General features: G+C 44.7%; 1 protein-coding gene across 3 annotated transcripts in view; it reads left to right on the forward strand.

The window, feature by feature from the left end:
- tbc1d22a (TBC1 domain family, member 22a) overlaps window positions 1–18,513 on the forward strand; it is an 81,154-nt gene that overhangs the window by 53,206 nt on the left and 9,435 nt on the right. For all 3 annotated transcript variants that reach the window (XM_040174521.2, XM_040174524.2, XM_040174523.2), the window contains 2 exons: window positions 3,014–3,141; window positions 12,250–12,345. In XM_040174521.2, the coding sequence (XP_040030455.2) occupies window positions 3,014–3,141; window positions 12,250–12,345 (224 nt within the window). The remainder of the gene's footprint in view (window positions 1–3,013; window positions 3,142–12,249; window positions 12,346–18,513) is intronic.

An 18,513-nucleotide genomic window follows, 5' to 3' on the forward strand; every position in this document is an offset into this window, starting at 1 on the left:
AAAATAGATGGTACATACATTCTTGATTCATTTTTTTCAATAAATCCACACTTGTCTCTCAAATATGCCAAACCTGAATTTGATTCCAATTGTGTTTTTGCTCTTGGCCGCTAATTAATCTAAAGAACACGCCCACCCGTTCACAACACTTATTACGCCTCCTCATGCCATTTGCACTTTTCAGAATTTTTTTCTGAACAGCGTTTGCATTCCCAGATATGAGTACACAACGTACTTGCACGAGGCCTGCTGCTCCTTGTGTTTTCATCCAGCTCCTTACACAACATTATTATTCTTATTATTATTTTTATTATCATCCTGCACGGATACCGAGCGGAGCAGCGTTGATGTTTGACATTGCACACACGTGTAGCGTATGCAGAGCGACACCATGACAACACGTCTGATGCACGATTGCTGAAGGGCCCCCTGTGCAATCAGTGACAGATGTGTGACCTTCTGCTTGTTTATTGTGTGAGAGGAATAAGTAAGCGCGCATCGCGGCTGTGAGCTCCATCTCCCGTACTTGACTTGGTTACTAAAGATGTTTACCTGTCACTGCAGCGTCCCGTGTGACGGACCAGGCAAAGAAGATATTCGTACCAGGGACACGAAAATATATGTCTATGCATTTAAATGCAGCGACACAAAGGTGACAAACACCTGTTTAAACACCAGCACATCGGGCGAGGACGATGTGATTTAAAATAAGTAAACAAAAATCAAAGCGTGCATGTTCGATAAGCACATCCCATGACAGCCTGGTTGTCTTTAAATACTGACCTGGATTAGATCTTCCTATTTAAACTGTTTTTAGACCAAATGTTTTTTCTACAGCAGCAACAGAAATGTTTACGACAGCAAAGTGACTCTACAAACTTTTCACTGGAAACTAATAAAACCGATGTAAATTAAAGAAGACTCGTATTGTCGAGTGAAGCTAATGAAGGGTGCAGTCACCTCCCCAACAGGACCTCGCTGCCTGGTTTCAGCTCATGTTTGAATCTGTGCTAAAGCTGGTGAGACTGGAGGGGTGGGGGGGATGAGAAAAGTTTAGGCGAGATGAGAACGTTCTTTTTTTATATGTTAACAGGGACAGGAAGCGATGACAATGGTTCACAGCTAAAAAAGTATGTTAAAAAAAAAAAAAATGAAGCGGGTTTGTTCGAAGTCTGAAATGCTGAAAGAAAAAGTAACAGCGTGTAAGTGTGTTTGGTACCCAGAGAGGAAGGGATCTGCTTATTTGGCCTCATCAGCAGAATACTACGCTCACTTGTCACCACGCCGACCTCTGACCCCGCGCTGTCGTCCCCCGGCCGCGGGCGGGCCGCCATCGTGGCTTAACCGCCCTAAGCCCCCGACAACTAGGCTACCCAGCATGCAGAGTCAGGGGCCAGCTGGGCTGCAGCCCAAGGGTTTAAAGGGCACAACATTAACGCCTTGGTTCATTTCATTCTGATGTCCTTCATGTTTCTTTCTGTTTTGTGATTATTCACTTCTTTCTTTTCCTCCGCTGCTTTCCTCGCCCCCTCTCCTCCTCTGTCCTTGCCTTTTCTTTCCTCTCTTTTTCTTTCCTCCTCTCTCCATTTTCCTGCCCTCCCGTCTCTCCTCTCCTCTGTCCTTTGCTTTGCTTTCCTCCACTTTACCCTGCCCTTCGGTCTCTCGTCCTTTCCCGCTGTGATAACTCCTGGTGACAAACGACCCCCCCCACCCCGCCGCGCTCTTCTCCCTCTCTGTGTTTGGTGGAGTCGCTAATATTAGGCAGAGCGAGTTCATTAGTGTAATTTAGCATTGTCTAAAGTTGTTCCACTCTCTCCCTCTCTGTTTGGCAGCTAGCGCAGATCTGTCACCATGATGCATTAGCTGTTAATGAGCTGGCCTTGTTTATGCTTTTACAGCAGCGCGTGATAATTAAACTGCAGAGACGAGCGTGAAATAATCGCTTTGTGTTTACTTCGCGCCCCACTCGTGTGGTGGAGTGTGTGCGAGATTGTCAAAAATGCAGGTGGGACATGCATTTGGGTGACAGGTGCCATTTGTGTGTGTGTGTGTGTGTGTGTGTGTGTTTGGAAGCAGTAATGTATATGTTCTCGGTCAGAAATACCCTGCACAAGGTTTCACCCATTAAAGCTTTATTAAAGCTGTATATATTTGTGGGTATGTGTCAGTCAGCCCTGATTAACACTGTGAAGAAAGAGGATGCTATGCACCCCCTCACCCCCCCTCCCCACGCTCCCGACCCAACTCTCTTTTTCTCATAGATTATCTGACAGCTCTTTAATTACAGCTCTTTTGTGAAGTGAGTGTGCGTGCGTGCCCGTGTGTGTTTGTTTGTGAGGGAGCAGGAATGAGTTTCACTGCCGTGTTGACAATGGAAGAGGTCGATGAATGCTGAGCGCTCTTTCTCATCATTTTGTCATGTAAAAGAAGCATAAAACAAACATTCTTCAAGGGCCGACTCTCCAGCCGGCATGCCTGCGTCTCAAGGGTCGCGACCCCGACCGCCTTGTTTAACCCATATCTCTCTCTCTCTCTGTCTCTCTACTTCAACCATGACTGATGATTTGTAAACAGGCTATTAATGGTAGAGAGAAGTTGGATTGCAGTAATGTGCACAGAACCTTCAGATCTTGTGATATTCTATGTTTAAGACAATGAGCCATGTGCCCACAAGAAACAACGGCACTGTGGTCGAAGCTGGGTGAAGGCCACGTACTCTTGTTTATAAAAAAAATGTTTCTAAATATGCTGTTAAAAGACCCAGCAAAGGATTTTACTCATTTGTCAAAAAGTATTTTTTGTAAGAGAGCTTTTAAAGTTGTTTTTCTTGTATCTTATTATATAATCATATAATTCTATATATTTATAAGCCCTTCTGCATGAAAAATCAGTAGAGGCAGTGAAGGCACATTCTTACATGATTGATATTACAACGTTGGATGGTCAAATATATGTTTGTTTTTTTGGGGGGAGTTTGTAATCTCTTGTAATTCTTTTTCTTTTTTATCGACAGAGTCCGTGCACCGCCACATGCAGCAGTACGAGGTGGAGTACCTGCAGTTTGCCTTCCGCTGGATGAACAACCTCCTGATGAGGGAGCTGCCACTGCGCTGCACGATCAGACTGTGGGACACCTACCAGGTAACACACACACACACACACACACACACAGAGGAAGAGCTACTCCCATTGAGCTTTTTGTTAATCCGTCCACGTCCGTCTATCTGGCTTTGCCTATGATCTCAGACTCGTACCATCTGATAATGACATCGGTGATTGCTTCTGGAGCGATGCTTTTGTTACTCCTACCAAAACGATCCATGCTACTGACAAATGCACACTTTACTTGTTGGTTTAACAGGAGCAGCTGATTTACAGGTTTAAAAAAAAGAAAAATGCGAATAAGATCCTTGCGACTAAGGGATTGCAAAGGATTAGTTAATTCAGTAATGAAACAAAAGACAGTTAATTCGTGCATTAAACAAATGGTTTTCCTTTGTTAGTTGCAATTTAAAATGTGCTTTAATGTTATGGCTACTCTGTTCTTTTGTGCAAAGTGTAAGTAAAGCCCATTACTGTGTTGACCTAGATGTGTAAATGTCTGCTAAGAGAGAGAGAGCTGGATCTTAATCCCTTTCAAACACATTTGAACCTGCTTATTCCGCCGGCCTTTTACAATTACACGCGGCTTAATAAGTTACACCAGAATGTTGGCGTTGTCCGTAACACCCACATGTCCACTGTCGATTCGTCGGGGTGCGTGCACAGGGCTGGAACCTGTGTGGGTAGTCCACAGCTGTGTTTGGTGAGACGGGCAGGGTGGCGAGAAGCCGCCCAAAGACCGATTCAGAGCCCAGGCTGCAGTTCAAAACGAACACCGCGGTAGTTGTTTGCACGACCACATGCTGTTGTCCGTGCTACAGTGTCCGAGGCCGTCTGCCACTCTCCCACCATCCTCTGCATCAATCAGCCCCCCCCCCCCGCCCCTGCATGTTGTCATTCCTTGTTAAGATGGCAAAGTATGAAATGCAGATGTTCTTTTCACATTCACCCAGTAACATTTGCGCGGGGCTCATAAAGCTGACATTTTCCGCCATAAAGGCCTTCACACACCTCAGGGCGAGACGTATGAATAGCGGGAAAATGCAGAGTACGTGCAAATCTGTGACGCAAATGAAGTTTTGAAAAGATCTGCAGATGCTTTTATGTTTAGAGCTTTTATTGTGAAAGGTAGGGAGAGAAGGGGTGGCTCTAGTTTGTCTAAAGGAGTATTTGAGGGGCCATCTGTTTGGTCGTACCTTGTTGTAGACATTCTCAGTGTAGAAGGTTGTCAGCGATTCACGATGGGATTGGTGGAGGAATGGGGGAGTAATGTGGGGTAAATTGAGGATGAAAGGGGGAAAAAAGGCAAAAGGTGTGACGATGTGAAGCAGACGAGAGAAAAAAAGAGGAAACTTCAAGGTGGAAAGTGGAAATACTTAGTTTTAGTGCTTAGTCCAATCTTTGAAAAACCGTTGCTTGGATGAATAAACACCAAATAGATCTGGTCTAAATCTTTCTGAACTTGACTGAACTTTCGGGTGGAATGAAATAGATTGCAGCTGACGGGAGAAAGCCACGTAACTTTCTGTGCTTTACTCGAGTTAAGAATCCCGCGGCCCTTTCTGTGTCAGATGTAGTTAGTGTTAGCACCCTCGAATGCTGCTAGAACTCCACTGCTGGCGTGTGAAGAAGCATTCTTTACTAATTGTGTTAAACGTTTTACGTTACCGCGAGCTCAGGGCGGAGCAAACTGAAAATGTTTTAATCATCTCAGGAAACGTCTTAGTTTGCATTATTAAAATTTAGAGCACTGCCATATGAGCACTTAAACCGTGAGTCTTTAATCCAGGAATTTTCCTCTTTACCATCGCCTACAAATATTTATGCTAACATAACCCTGCTGCAGCTAACTGCCTTTTTGATAATTAATAACAGGACTGGGAGTTTGTGTTCGCTTTGATGACGATTACACGTGGTTTTTAAAACCAACCATGACAGAATGTGAAGTCTTCTCTGCGGCGTGTGTGGCTCAGTGTGGTTGTCAGTACGTGAACGCGCTGTGTCCGTCATCCGACATTTCTTTTTGGAATTAAAACCTCAACCCCCCGCACTCCCCTCGTTGAGACGTTGGCAACTTTTTTTCTTTCTTTTGTGATCGATTCTAATCGATCCCAACTGCCAGCATAGATTCTCTGATCCCAGTGACAGGAAGCTGCATAAAATCTGTAAATAAAACACGGATCCTGTGCACTCTTGAGTCCCCCCAGCTGGTACTAAATTATTCCATCTTTGTGGTGCATTTTGGACTGAACCACAGCCAGCTGGCGGGAAAGACAGAGCGATCGGGCGTTTGTGTGTCGGGACTTTTCTTTTGCTCCATTGACAGACAGACAGGGCGAGAGGTGCACACGCTCAGGAGAATAGAGCAGGAGCGGGTGACCTCTCCGACCCTCTCGATTGTTCTGATGAAGTAAAGCTGGAAAGTACGCCTCTGCTGCATCTTTCACACTCAAACGTCTGTGCGGTGTCAATGGTAACAAGCCTTTTTTTCAACGGTTGAGAGCGCAGAGACGAATCAAATCGCCGGCCTGCTGAAAGAGAAAAGGGTGAAAGAAAAGCTAACAAGCCAAATGAGAAAGAATCTAATCAGATTTACAGCACCGTAAAACATAACAACTTGACCAGACATTTAATTGCAACCCCAGTGTCATTTTTTTAATGTGATTTACATCGTGTTGTCAGAACAGTTGCAACACTCATGGATGACTTAAAGCCACATTGACGCCTCAGTTTATCTTCTATTAATCAAGACATGAACGGTTCAGGCCACGCAGTTGATTTACACGCCTTGGTTTCAGAGTGTTGATATTGGACAGCGCCTGGGGACGCTCTGTGGACGGTGACCCGTCCCAGCGTGCACTGGGCTGGCCGGAGTAGTCTGCTGGAACGCCAGGATCGCTTAGTGGTGGTAAGGGGTACGTCTGGTGCCTTTGGGTGAGGGGGGGGTTGGAGTGCACCCACGTGTCTTGAAAAATAGGAAAAGCTGGCATGAATGATTTAAAAAGCGTTGGGTTTAATTGTCGTGACTTGACTGCAGCCCAAGTACATGTTGTACTTCCATCCTCTGAATATTTATTGTTTTTTTTACAATGCCGTTTGGATCGACCGTATCTTTCCTCGTCACGCATGCCCTCGGCCCTCGCCGCCATACTGGCCAGTCGATCCGAACGGTGCGCCGACCTAGTCGAGATTTGGAGCGACTAATGGGAGACTCGCTGCTGAAAGAGCCCCCGGTGCGTGTTCTCATCCTGTCTTTGCACAAAGTTGGTTCTTCCGCAAACCTCCGCTTGGGGCACAGTGAGCTTAGAGCCAATGAAACCTTTGAATGCATTATTCACCATCGTCAGAGCAACCTGGATTTTTCTTTTCACCAGAATAATGCAGCTTTTTTTTTTTTGTCAGTGAAACACCGCAGAGCGGGAAAGATCTCGGCCTCGCCGGGGATGAAAAACATGGTTCACAAACGTAGATAATAGGCCGAGAGACATTTGCCACTGAACGCGTGTGTGTGTTTTCCGGGGGAGATTTGAACCTGAACGCTGTAAAGTCCTCCCTCCGCGGCGCGGCCATCTGTTCCGGACCCGGATCCAGCCCCACACGGGCTCCCTCCGTACTCTCCCTCTGTCTGCTCGCCCTTCTCCATTTTGGTCTTTTGTTTTTCCCTTTTCATTTCTTTTTGTCAATTTTGCTCTCAGCCCAAATCACTTTAACCCCCCCCCCCCACACACACACACACACACACACACACACACACACACACGTCACACTCACTTTTTCTCCATTTGTCACTGTTGATCTCATGACTGAGACGAGAGGGAGAAACATGAGTGATGTGGAGAGAAACACGCTCACACATGGAAACCCACACACCTTTTCTCCCCCTCACGCACACACACACACACACAGACGGAGAAACAGACAGGGACCAAATTATCCCTGTGGCGTGGAGCATGAAATTAGCAAGTAGCTCAGTGTGGCAGCATTAGCATGGCTGTTAAAGGGAGACCGCGACACTTTTCGGGGGTTGTGAAATATGGTCCTGTTCCATATGGACGCTTGTCGTTACCGGGCGGGGAGCTGCTCGCCGTCGTAAGTGGCCACATCTGATACCATTGGGCAAAATGTGATTTCATGTGTTGATTTGTGGCGCAAAAAAAGAAGACGAGGCCATTTACTGCAACAAGAGTCAGAAGATTAGCTACGAGTGAGTTTAAACGGCATGAACCAAATGAATCAGATACACGCACAGCGACCCCTGAGTGCTGTTTTGATTCCACTTCAGGTTACTTTAAACTCTACTACATCAACGTATGCTGATATTTTAAAGGACTAAATGAATAAACCATTGACGAAAGAAGCTGCAGTTTTTGTGGGGGACGAAAAGAAATCAAAGAAATTGGTTGAAATGTCGTCCTTTTGGGGCTTTTTCATGCACATATGGAAATATCTAAATAATTGGAATTAATTAATCAGCATATCATGTAATTAATTGAGAAAGATTAAACTATTAGCCACCAAAAACTGCTCACACATAAATCAATCACTGTTAACATCTAGTAATGAATTATTTGATCAATATTCACATGGGCCATTAACTGCAGAGAGAGCACTTCCCCTAGTGGTATCACAGTAAATGCACAGTTTTACTTAAGTAAAGGCTATGATTTCTACTTCTGACCTCAATATCTGTTCTCTTCCAGCCTTAGTCGAATGTATTCAGTTATTACATTGTTTAGGTCGATTGTCTTTGCTTAAGCATATCTTTGAAGACTCCATTTTGTAAAATTGAGTCAAAAGCGATTAAAGAAACTGAATTGTCAACAATGTCTCTGTAGGATATTGATAAAAGTCCTTGTCAAGCTATCAAATTGAGTTTATATATTTCTATCCACCATACCAGGTTTCACATGCCTGAGATCTTCTTGCATAACCTAAGGTGCCTTTTCCCTTCTTGCTATTCCTAAATAGAGCTTTACCCATATTTGCGCAAAAACCCAAATTAGATTGTTGCATGGCATGGAATATTCTCCACAAAGATTCATTCAGTCTGTCAGTATGTCATGGCGATAAATTATCGGAAAGAAAGAGCTGATTTCTCAGTAAAATAAATGCTCCCATTAGAGCATGTCTTTGATAGCATCCTTTAATCAAAGAATCATATTTTAAAGAAATATCAACCTTGTAAATGCAGCACTTCACATCTTCATATCTTTATCTGACCACACAAGGGTTGCATGCACTCTCGAATAAGAATAAAGCACCTGCCTGCCGACGGAATGAGAAGGAGAGTGTGTGAGCATCCCAGAGGGAAGTGGCCCGCCTCACCTCTGCCGCCTCTGTGTTTCTTATCTGTAGTTCGGGTCCGCCTCGCCGTTACGTCCAACAAGCCTCTGCAGAGTGGACCCTGATCTCTCACACACACACACACACACACACACACCTCGCTACCTTCCATAAAGACACACGCCCGCACTTAACTTTCTCCTCTCCGTGTACCCCCTTTGCACTGCTGCTGACATAAGCATCAATAGTTCTCCCTCGTTGTCTTTTATTGTCCGATTCTGCGATCTGAAATGGAGCAACTCGATGGGAATTCTGATCTTATTATTTCACGGTGCGTTTTTTTCCTCCGTTTTAATTAACCCTAGTCTGTGGCAATTTAAAATCTATCCTTGAGCTAGACACGGAATAGAAGCTAAGCACACATAGGGACAGAAACTATGCTCAAGTTCATTTTGGAAATAACGTTAGCAAGAGCCGTTCCTGTGGCATTAATTCCCCCAAGAGCCCCATTTTCTTGCATTTTAAATAGAAATCCTTGTATTCATTTGGTCTGAGATCTCTCACTGTAATTTACATTTCACCATGCCCCTTCTTTATCTTCAGTCGGTGCTTTAGATGTATGCTGTAGAGACACAAACACACACACACACACACGCACAAGCACGAACGCTATATCAGCCCTGAGGGCCCGGCCTCCGGAGTTCAAGCGTCATCGTATCCGATCAGCTTAAACCTGCTCTTTTATCACCTTGCATCACCCTCCCAGCAACAGCACCTTTTCACCCCGTCTGGAGTCGGCCCGTCAGGGTATCGAGTTATTCCCACGTCGGGCCGCTTTGTTTCGGAGCGATGACACCCGTCGCAGCGCCAGCGGAGCAGTCTGAAAAAACAGCGTGACATTGCAACGCTCTCCCGTGCACCTTCAGCCCCTTTATCCTCTCCATACTCTCATGCACTCCCTCTCACCTCTCTCCCCATCGGCTCTCCCATCTCCCTCCTTTGATCGGCACCACTCGTCAGTCCCGCCCATGATGGCTGCCGTGACACATGGGCGGGAGGGGGGACCAGGCATAACAATGAGGGGAGGAGAAGCGGCATAGGCGAGTTTGACAGAGATACCTTGACTCTTTATTTTGAAGGACCATAATGATGAGAAAGCCTTCGGCGGATGCTGTAGCAGGGCATGGATAGGGCAGCAGGGAGTGTCACAAGGAGGCAGATGCGTGGTCACACAGTGGAAGACGGGTTCACGCTATACATTTTATATCATTTTATTTGAGTTTGGGACGTTGCAGCGTAAAAAATAAAGTTGATAACATGTTGGACTGCCACGAACGGTAATCATCATTTCTTGTGCAAAGCATAACAGACGTCCTGTGTGAAGTATCTGTATTAAATGTAGTGGATCACCCCTCACGGTTCGGACCACTTGTTAATAGTCTAATCATCGTAGTGTGTCATAAAGTGTTTCTGCTGATGTTCCTTTTGTATTAACAAGTCCCTGGGTATTAGTAAACAGATATAAAGCAGTAGGTTGTTCACGTAAACAAAGCGGGTCAGGACTATTTAACGGTGAAGGTCATTTCAGTTTTAGTTTATTTAACATAATTTAATTTAATAATTTAATATTTCTATCTTATTATATTGTATATAATGTGTACCTTTTTATTCTATTTTCTTCCCTGTACATGCTGCTGTGATACCAAAATTTCCCTCTTGAGGGATCAATAAAGTATCAATCTATCTATCTATCTATGGCGAGCAGAGGAACTTCAAAGGCCACCAGCGTGTTACAACTTCCTCGTATGTTTGGGAGTATTTTGGCTTCCCCGTAAAATCTAATGATGGAGTAAGGCTGGCAATACGAACACGGCGGTGCATCAAGCATGGCCACACGTCTTCTTTTGCTGATCTGAAAAATAATGCGAAAGGTGACTCGTGATCCGAACCAAACCGTGAGGTTTGTGATCCGTTGCACTCGTACTTGAATGTAATGTTGAAATTATGTTAATCAAACATATGAATATTTTTTAGTGTGTTTTTGTAGGCCATGGTATCACTTTTGTGAACCACCTGCCCTGTGAAAATTCAATATATTGCCAACCCTATTCCACATACAGGGGTTGGAGCGCCGTGGGAATGAGTGGAGAGAGAGAGTGACATTGACAGTGCATGAGAGTTCAAGGCCCTCAACCATTGACTCACACACAAACGGAAGGAAATAAGAAGTGTGCAAAGCTTTGTGGGGCTGATGAACATTGCGTGAGGTTGTATGCCTCTCGTACACCAACTTGTGTGTCTGTGTGCGTGGGAGCGTTTGTTTGCTTCTGTTGTTTGGAATGTAGATTTGAGGTTAGACCAACAAGCCAATCACCTGTCAGTTTACAACTCACATCACGCGCGGCTGTTCACAAACACACCTACCTACCCCCCCCTCCTCCCTCTCCCCACTGATTTCTATTACTCACTTTCTCAACCCCCCAGAAGCACAGACAAATACTCTCGGTTGGTAAACTCATAAATTTGGTTTAACTAAATTGGTGAAGGAAGAGGAAACCCATGGACAGGAGACGTAAGCTAAGGTCCGGGGAGGATGAAATAAATCTGTGTCTTGAGAGACAGAAACACGCAGTGTAGAAAGAGAGCTGACACACCGCTGCTATCATTTCATAAGTTTATATTTCCCCTAGTATTCCTCCTCCGCGCCTCTATCCACTATTATTTTCTTCCCTCCATCCTGGGGGGTAATTCAATTATCGCAGCAGAAAGGCAGTTCCTGTTAATTCCTGCAGAGTTATGGCCGGCTGTTATACGCAAATGAGCACGGTGGTTAAACAGCAGCGGTCGGTTACTCAGGGAAAAGTGGAAACGAGTTGGTGCCGTCTAATTGCAATCCTGTAAAATCAGATGCAAAATGTGATGAACATGGCTGGTTTATTCAAACATGTGTGCAACCTCAGGCTCTTCTATACACTCACATGGGCCGAAGAGTCCGCAGAGCATCCGTGTCCTATGTTAGAGCGTCAGTGTCCTAAAGCTGTGAATGATGCCTGGGTTGTGAAAAGTGGACGTATATGAACGCTCCTTCACCACCAAATGCAAATCGAAGGAGACGCATCAGAGAGCGTGCGTGAATAAATTCACATGTTATCTACTAAGAGTGGGATTGGGATTGGTGTGTACCTTCCACTCAAGTGCTTCTGTGAGATGGGAAACACACACACACACACACACACAGATTCATGAGTGAAATCCCACATTTGAATGCCATGACTTGTTTAAGCTCAAATAACGCACAGCATGCAGCTAACTAAACCCTCAGATGTGCGTGCCAGAATGCATTGAGAAAAGCTCACATATTTAAAATGCTCTTTTGGTATTCAATTCCACCTTTAAGAGGGCATATATTCCCTATTCACTTACATTCAAAGGCCCTCATAATTATCCTCCCTCTGATAGAGCGCCAGAGTGAAAAAAATAGAACAAGGAACATCTAATCTTTTGTCTCTCTCGCTCTTTAATTCCCCAGCTTATTGCACAGGCATACATTATTTTTGTTCTTTCAAAAAGCCGCCAAACATAACGAGGGGCTGAAATGAAAATATAGCAGAGAAGAGGGGATTCGTGTCTTTCTTTGTCACCGTCTCCCTGCGAATGTGACTTTTGGGATTGGGACAGAAGATGTTTTATATCCTTTTAAAGAAAAGGTGCAGCGCTCCGACTCGATACATCTTGTAGAAATGCTTCCTAATCTCGAAAATGAAATGCGCTGAAAGCTGTTTGAGGCATCCCGAGCCGCTGCGGGTGCAATGTTGTTATAAATCAACATGGTAATCTCTCTCTCTCGTCTCCCCCGCACCGCAGGCCGAACCAGAGGGCTTCTCCCATTTCCACCTCTACGTGTGCGCCGCCTTCCTGGTGAGGTGGAGGAAGGAGATTCTGGAGGAGGGGGACTTTCAGGTAGGCACGCAGAAAAGGGTCCATATAACAATCCATATGTGGCTTCGTACCCAGCGGGCGGCGCCGACGGCGAAATCCAGCCTACATCCCTCCCCATTACCACCACGGTCATTAAGTGGGAGGTTCAAAAGTCGCTGTGAGTGCATTAGTAGATGACAGTCGACAGCTGCCAGAAGGTGACTTTGGTTGCCAGCTCACCGGGGACGGGGGGGGGGGGGTGGGTGGACGGGGACCCGGCCTCTTAACGGTAACAACACGGCCTGATGGTGTCACATAGAAAACCTCTCCTCTTTTTTCTTCTTTGGCCTCTTTTTTTTTTTTTTTTAGTCTGCCCTGTTCTTGTTGCATATCATTGATAAGCTTCAATTTGTTTTGCCACTTCCAACTTCCTCAGCTGACCCAAGTTGTCTCGTCCGTCCCAGGAATTACCAGAAATCTGTTATGAGCGAACGATCGCAGTCAGGTGAATCTGTTTGAACAATTCCGATGTCAAAGCTGACGTGGCCTCCACACGGACCAGTTTCTCACACAAAAACTGTCTTTGTCGAGGTAATTTTGGATTTGTGAACTCTGTATGGATTATCTTTAATTCAAAAAGATTTAAAAGAACATTGGTTAAAGTTAATAGTTCCCAAAGAAAAGGCTGAGAAAGAACACATTCGGGTACATTTATTTTAACCTGCATGCTTGTAGCAAAGCCTTTCCCCACAGTGGGAGAAGATTCCTATCAAAAAACCCTCTGATCATTCTTGGTCACAACTCCCTTCATGCTGGTTTTTATTTACTAGAATCCCAGTATAGTGGCATTATTCAGTGCTTTGGCTCCTGATACTCCCGATGTCCTGCGTTAAAGGAATGAGGGACAAAACCAATACAATTACAGCCTATACAAATAGGTTACCAAATCAAAAGGCATCAATCTGTCTTTGAGGTCACTCCCACCGTGCGATACATCAGTGGACGTCTTCAAAGACGGAGGGTAACAGCTATGAAGAACTTGTGTTTTTAGATGGAGGCCAGCTGATTAAAGGCGATTCACCCACTGAGTGAGACGCTTCAGGCAGTCTGAGTTTTAAGACGAGGCATCAACTGACTCATCTGTTACTTACTTTCATGCTCGTCGCACCTCCTCTCTCGCCCTTTCTCTCGTAGCCGAGTTCAAATACGATTGCTGCCTTTTGTTGGATCCAATTTCAGATTTAAGTTAAGATGATTATAGGTTTTACTTTTAAAGGGAGTTTTTGGAGGTATGGACACAGAAGAGCCTCGCTAACCTTTGAGTGTGTCCGTTCTTGCCAGAAAATAGTAGGAGAAGAAGTAAAAAAGTAATAATTATGTAAATGTTCACATTTTTAAACACCTGTTGAGAGCAGACGAAGCCGGTGGGGGCGTCAACTACGGCTGACCAGAGAAACCAAACAACTGCTGCTATGATTGCACTGGAAGGTGTTGATTCCAATCCTCGCTTTTCCTCGTGAATTGCCTCAAAAATGTATGTGACTATTGTACAAATACCTGTCAACATACATGTTCAGCTAGTGCAGCAGGTCCAAATGTCCCTAATTCCTTTATTCCCCTTGGCATACTTTGTACAGACATTCATGGTCCCCAGATGATGATTTAGAGTCTCTTCACAAGGTTAAGGACCCCCCCCATCAGCCTAATGCTACTTTGGGTGAAGTTTCATTAAAGATGTCACCATGTCCGTGCTAATGTTAGCATTTAGCTCAAAGCACCACTGGGAGGCTCAAGGAGCTGCTAGCATAGCTGTGGATTTAATCTGGTTAAAAATGTGTCTCCACCGTTCAAATGTTTGAAAACGTAAGTCCACAATGACTCTCTCCAGCATGCCGCCCACAGGACTCCAGACAAACATGTCATACAATAGGAATAGTATATGGTCATTTTATGAATTTACAATTTACAAATTATGTATGTTTCACAAACTGTTGTCAGGATGTTTTACGCTGTTAAAGAACATTTGTAGTGAGTTATAATTGTTGTAAAATGTTAGCCACGTTATTCTCATTGAATAAGAAAATGTGTATATGTATATATATATATATATATATATATATATATATATATATATATATATATATATATATAGAGGGAGAGAGAGTATCAATTATACTAACTATATTACTTTGTTTTCATAGATTAGCATCTATAGGGAGGGAGAACATCAATATTTCTCCTCTCGTCAGCTTCAGTACTTTAACTTCAAGAGCTCGCTGCCTGGGATCCGCTGAGCCTCAGAGTGGACACGTGGGCGTGGCAGGTTCTTAAGGGCCCGTTGAACAGCTCTTATCTGAACACGCTTCATCCAAGAAGCCTCACGGCGTCCCTTTCCTCTCGTGTTTGCCATCCTTTCCCCTTACTGTCTCTCTCAGCATCTCTGTCACTCAGTATCTCTGGATCTGCTATTTATTCCCAGCTGCTCCGTTTTTGTCCGTCTCTCTTTATTTCCTACTCCGTTGATTTTTTTTTTCCTTTGTCTTTTGCCTTCCGTTCTGTATTCCTCTCTTTCTCTCCCACGCATATCATTGACATCGTGATTAGAAGGTTGTTAGGGATGGCAATGTGTGTCAGTCGGCCGGGCCACCGATTCTGTTCAGTCTGATTTTACTCAAGTTGTTTTTTCAGACATTAATGTTCCCTCAAAAAAGCAATTATACCAACGTTGGCCAATCCTGTTTTTATTTTTTTTATTTCTTGTGCGACCATGATGTCTGCGTTCCTGTCTTTTAACGAAAAAATCTCTCCAATTGCGACACACCAGGGGATGGACGCATTTTTTTCCCAGTTTTCTTCTGAAGTCTTCTTATTTAGTGAAATATCTCACATGTAGTACATAGCTGACCACAACATTGTGCTCATGTATCCATGGTCCCCCAGATGATAAATCATACTGAAATATCCTTAAAATGCTACCGTGAAGATGAAGACGTCATTTTCTTTTACTATTCTCATAGTTCCTTGAATAACTGACCTGGGTAATCCCTTGACTTGTCAATCTGAGTCTTATTTAAACTTCCCCTGCCCTGGGGGCTGCATAGATGTGCAGCAGCTAGTTAGTACAGTGCAACATTAATAGCTTGTTGTTTTGTGTAATAATATTGTGTGATTTGCGCTGAGTTGGGAAACCTATTCTCGTCCCGCTGAAATGCATCAACTACTTACGTCATGGCTTTGTAATCCCAAAGCGCCGCCATAGATTCCACCACTTTCCCAAGATGCAAGGATACTAGATTGGAAAGTTCCAGGTTTAAAACTCTCAAATCCGAACGCGGGAGTTGAAAAAGCAAGTTCATTTACGGACATTTTTTTTATTTATAACGATTGCAGTGTAGTTACTCACTGTACACAAGTGTGAGCTAATTACTCCTGATGTAAGACATAGAGGTCGGGGAGTCTGCAATGTATGACAAAGCGCTGGTGAGTTAACTGGCTCGGGATGTCCTGAGAGGGAGGACCAATAATGAATTCACTTATAGTTTTAATTTAAAACCCCATTGGGGAAAGCAATTTCCAAAGCGGTGATTCATGCATTGTTATCCAACGTAGTCAGGAGAGTAAGGATGAATCTGCACTCCTGGTTGTGGAATTTGGATTGGTTAAGCTGCTAAATGAAAAGAAGCAGGAGTTTGGCGTCTGGCTCCCCGAGCAATCTGCCTTCCAGCGTTCCACCTCAGCTAGCTAACGGCAGGCCCGGACTGCTCGGTAACTTTTGGCATCCACCAACCGTGTTGGTATTTTCCATTTGTTTTCTCCGTCACTCAAAGCCACACGCCCACGGTGACACGACTACCTGCACCTGCTGCTACGCCGTTGATCTCGCGGCGTACGTTTCTGCTCACTTTTGCACGCACAGCGCACGGAGACGTTGTGCGTTTTCTTTCGCCGTTAGCCGGGCCGGGAACCCTCTGCGGCCATTTCCCCATTCGTCGGTGCCGCCCGCAGAGCCCAGCAGGGGCTGCTTTTGCGAAGAAAGCCTGCGTTTGTGGAGCAGTGCCCTCATCCTGCGGATGACACGACACAGCCGCCTGCGCTGGGGAAGCGCCTCGAGGCTCGGATGCATCGGATAACCTTGTTTTTCAGCGGCATTTCGAAATGGAGTAATAAGACACAACCCGACAGCCTAGAAATTCCGACTTGTCAGGCTTTAGCGCAAATGTCAACTTGTTATGCATGCCAGAATGAAGGGAATCATTGCTCGGTTTGCCGTTTTGCAATTTATTTCCAAATATGACGGCCTGTGAGAGAGTCGTTCAATTTACCAACGTCACATTTGCAATATTTCCTGGCTTCTGAGCTGAAATATTTAACTGCCTTAAATATATTTATATCCCTTCAACTTATGCCTCTTCATTTTTTTTCCTCAAAGCATTCGGCATTCGCACGTAGGATTCAGGTCATAGGCTTTGGAGTTGGCATTGATGAGCGTCCTATAGAAGAGAGTAAGCAAATAACTGCATGCACGCTATATTCTCCATATGCCTCCATCTCCTGTCTCCATCTCTGGGGCTTATTGACATGCACAACTCCTCCGACATGTTTTTTTAATGCATCAGAGCACCTTTCCGTGCACCATAAGGCCCCTTCTGTATGAGGCAACGTAGACCTGAAGTCCATTATCCAGCAGCGACACATATCCCTCGTGTTCAGCAGACATCGCGTGCTTGTTGCTTTTTGTCCGTTTCGTGTAGCACACAGGCCGCCTACTGTTGCTCTGTAACAATACTGTAAACATCATGTAGCGAGCATATTTAAGTCCTTGCACGTAAAAAAAGCGATTCATGTTTTCTAAATATCAATTTGGATTAAGAGTGGAAATAGATCTATTTCTTGATCTCGGGCCTTCCCGCACTTTCCCTGAGACAGTAGACATTAGTAAGCGAGCGCTCCCCGTTGTGAGGTCCAGCCTCCCCTCTACTCCCCCTCCCCTCCCCTCCATCGTTGCGATCATTAATGTGAGGCCAAGCGGCTGTGTGACAGAAAACCCATTAGTTGGCCGGCAAGTGCAACCCGACTGTCCTAAAAGTTTTCCCGCAGACGTGCAGAAGGAGCCAAAGGGAGGAAAGAAGGCGACGGGTGGAGGAGTGAAGGAGGGATGCCAAGATTTGTTTTCCCTTTAATTAATGGTGTGTGAAAGACTGTGGACCTTTTGTAAATGCCAGCGTCTGTCCTCAGATCAGCTACGTGTGGCGAAGGCCCCGGGTTAGGCTGCCTGGGCGATAAAGGGAAGGAGGGCACTCCAGAGGAACCGAAGTGTTCTGGAAATGTCAGCACTATTTCAGCGGGAACATTTTCAGATGAATTCTTATATCCTACAGAAGCTGTGAAACTGCTCATTATCTCTGGAACTCAACTTGATTGTTAAATGATTGTTTGCTAGTTAGTTGACTACAGTACTTCTTTGTCTGTGGTGATGGAAGAGTGATTATGTATTTCATTTGAAGCCTCATTTAGTCACTGCAGCATCTGCAAATACAATTTACTTGAGACCCAGATGACAGGTTTTTAAAACGGAAAGCCTTATTAGAGAGGGAAATAAAACTCCCAATACATTCACACAGAGAAACCCAAATCAGTTAATTGGCTTGCTGTCTTTATCCCTGTTTTTTATGTTGAGACGTGGTATATAATTAACTTATTTTCAACATGAAAACCATCCTCTCAATCCGTTGCTGTGCCTGGCAACACATTTCACGAAGACATCTAGTTTTATTTTGGGACAAACTAAACTCACTCGGTCTAATTATCAGAACAAAGTGCGTCGCTGTCTTGACGCCAGGACAAATGCTTGAAAACTGGAACTCTGCTCGGTTTAATCGTGACGTCTGGTCGCTCTACTTGAGCTTACCAACACAAATGCTGCAGTGAGTTTCCAACAATCCCCCTTCCTTGTATTTCTGTCATTTTATGATACGATACGATGAAGTGAAATCCATCATTGCATAGCATCTTGCCACCAATGCCTCGGTCTGTACCTGCATCACCCATGTGTCACAAGTCACTTACTAATGACTTACTGAAGAGCATCATCGTTTCCTCGCAGGTAGTGGTAGTAATAGTTGGTGTAGATCATCACGGGCATGCGTTGCAGCTTCATCCCTCCTCCTATTAATTCCACCTCGTCCCATTTATCACGACGATACCGCCTCA

The sequence above is a fragment of the Gasterosteus aculeatus genome, chromosome 4 (genome assembly GCF_964276395.1).
Source record: "Gasterosteus aculeatus chromosome 4, fGasAcu3.hap1.1, whole genome shotgun sequence".
In the NCBI taxonomy this organism is placed as follows: domain Eukaryota; kingdom Metazoa; phylum Chordata; class Actinopteri; order Perciformes; family Gasterosteidae; genus Gasterosteus; species Gasterosteus aculeatus.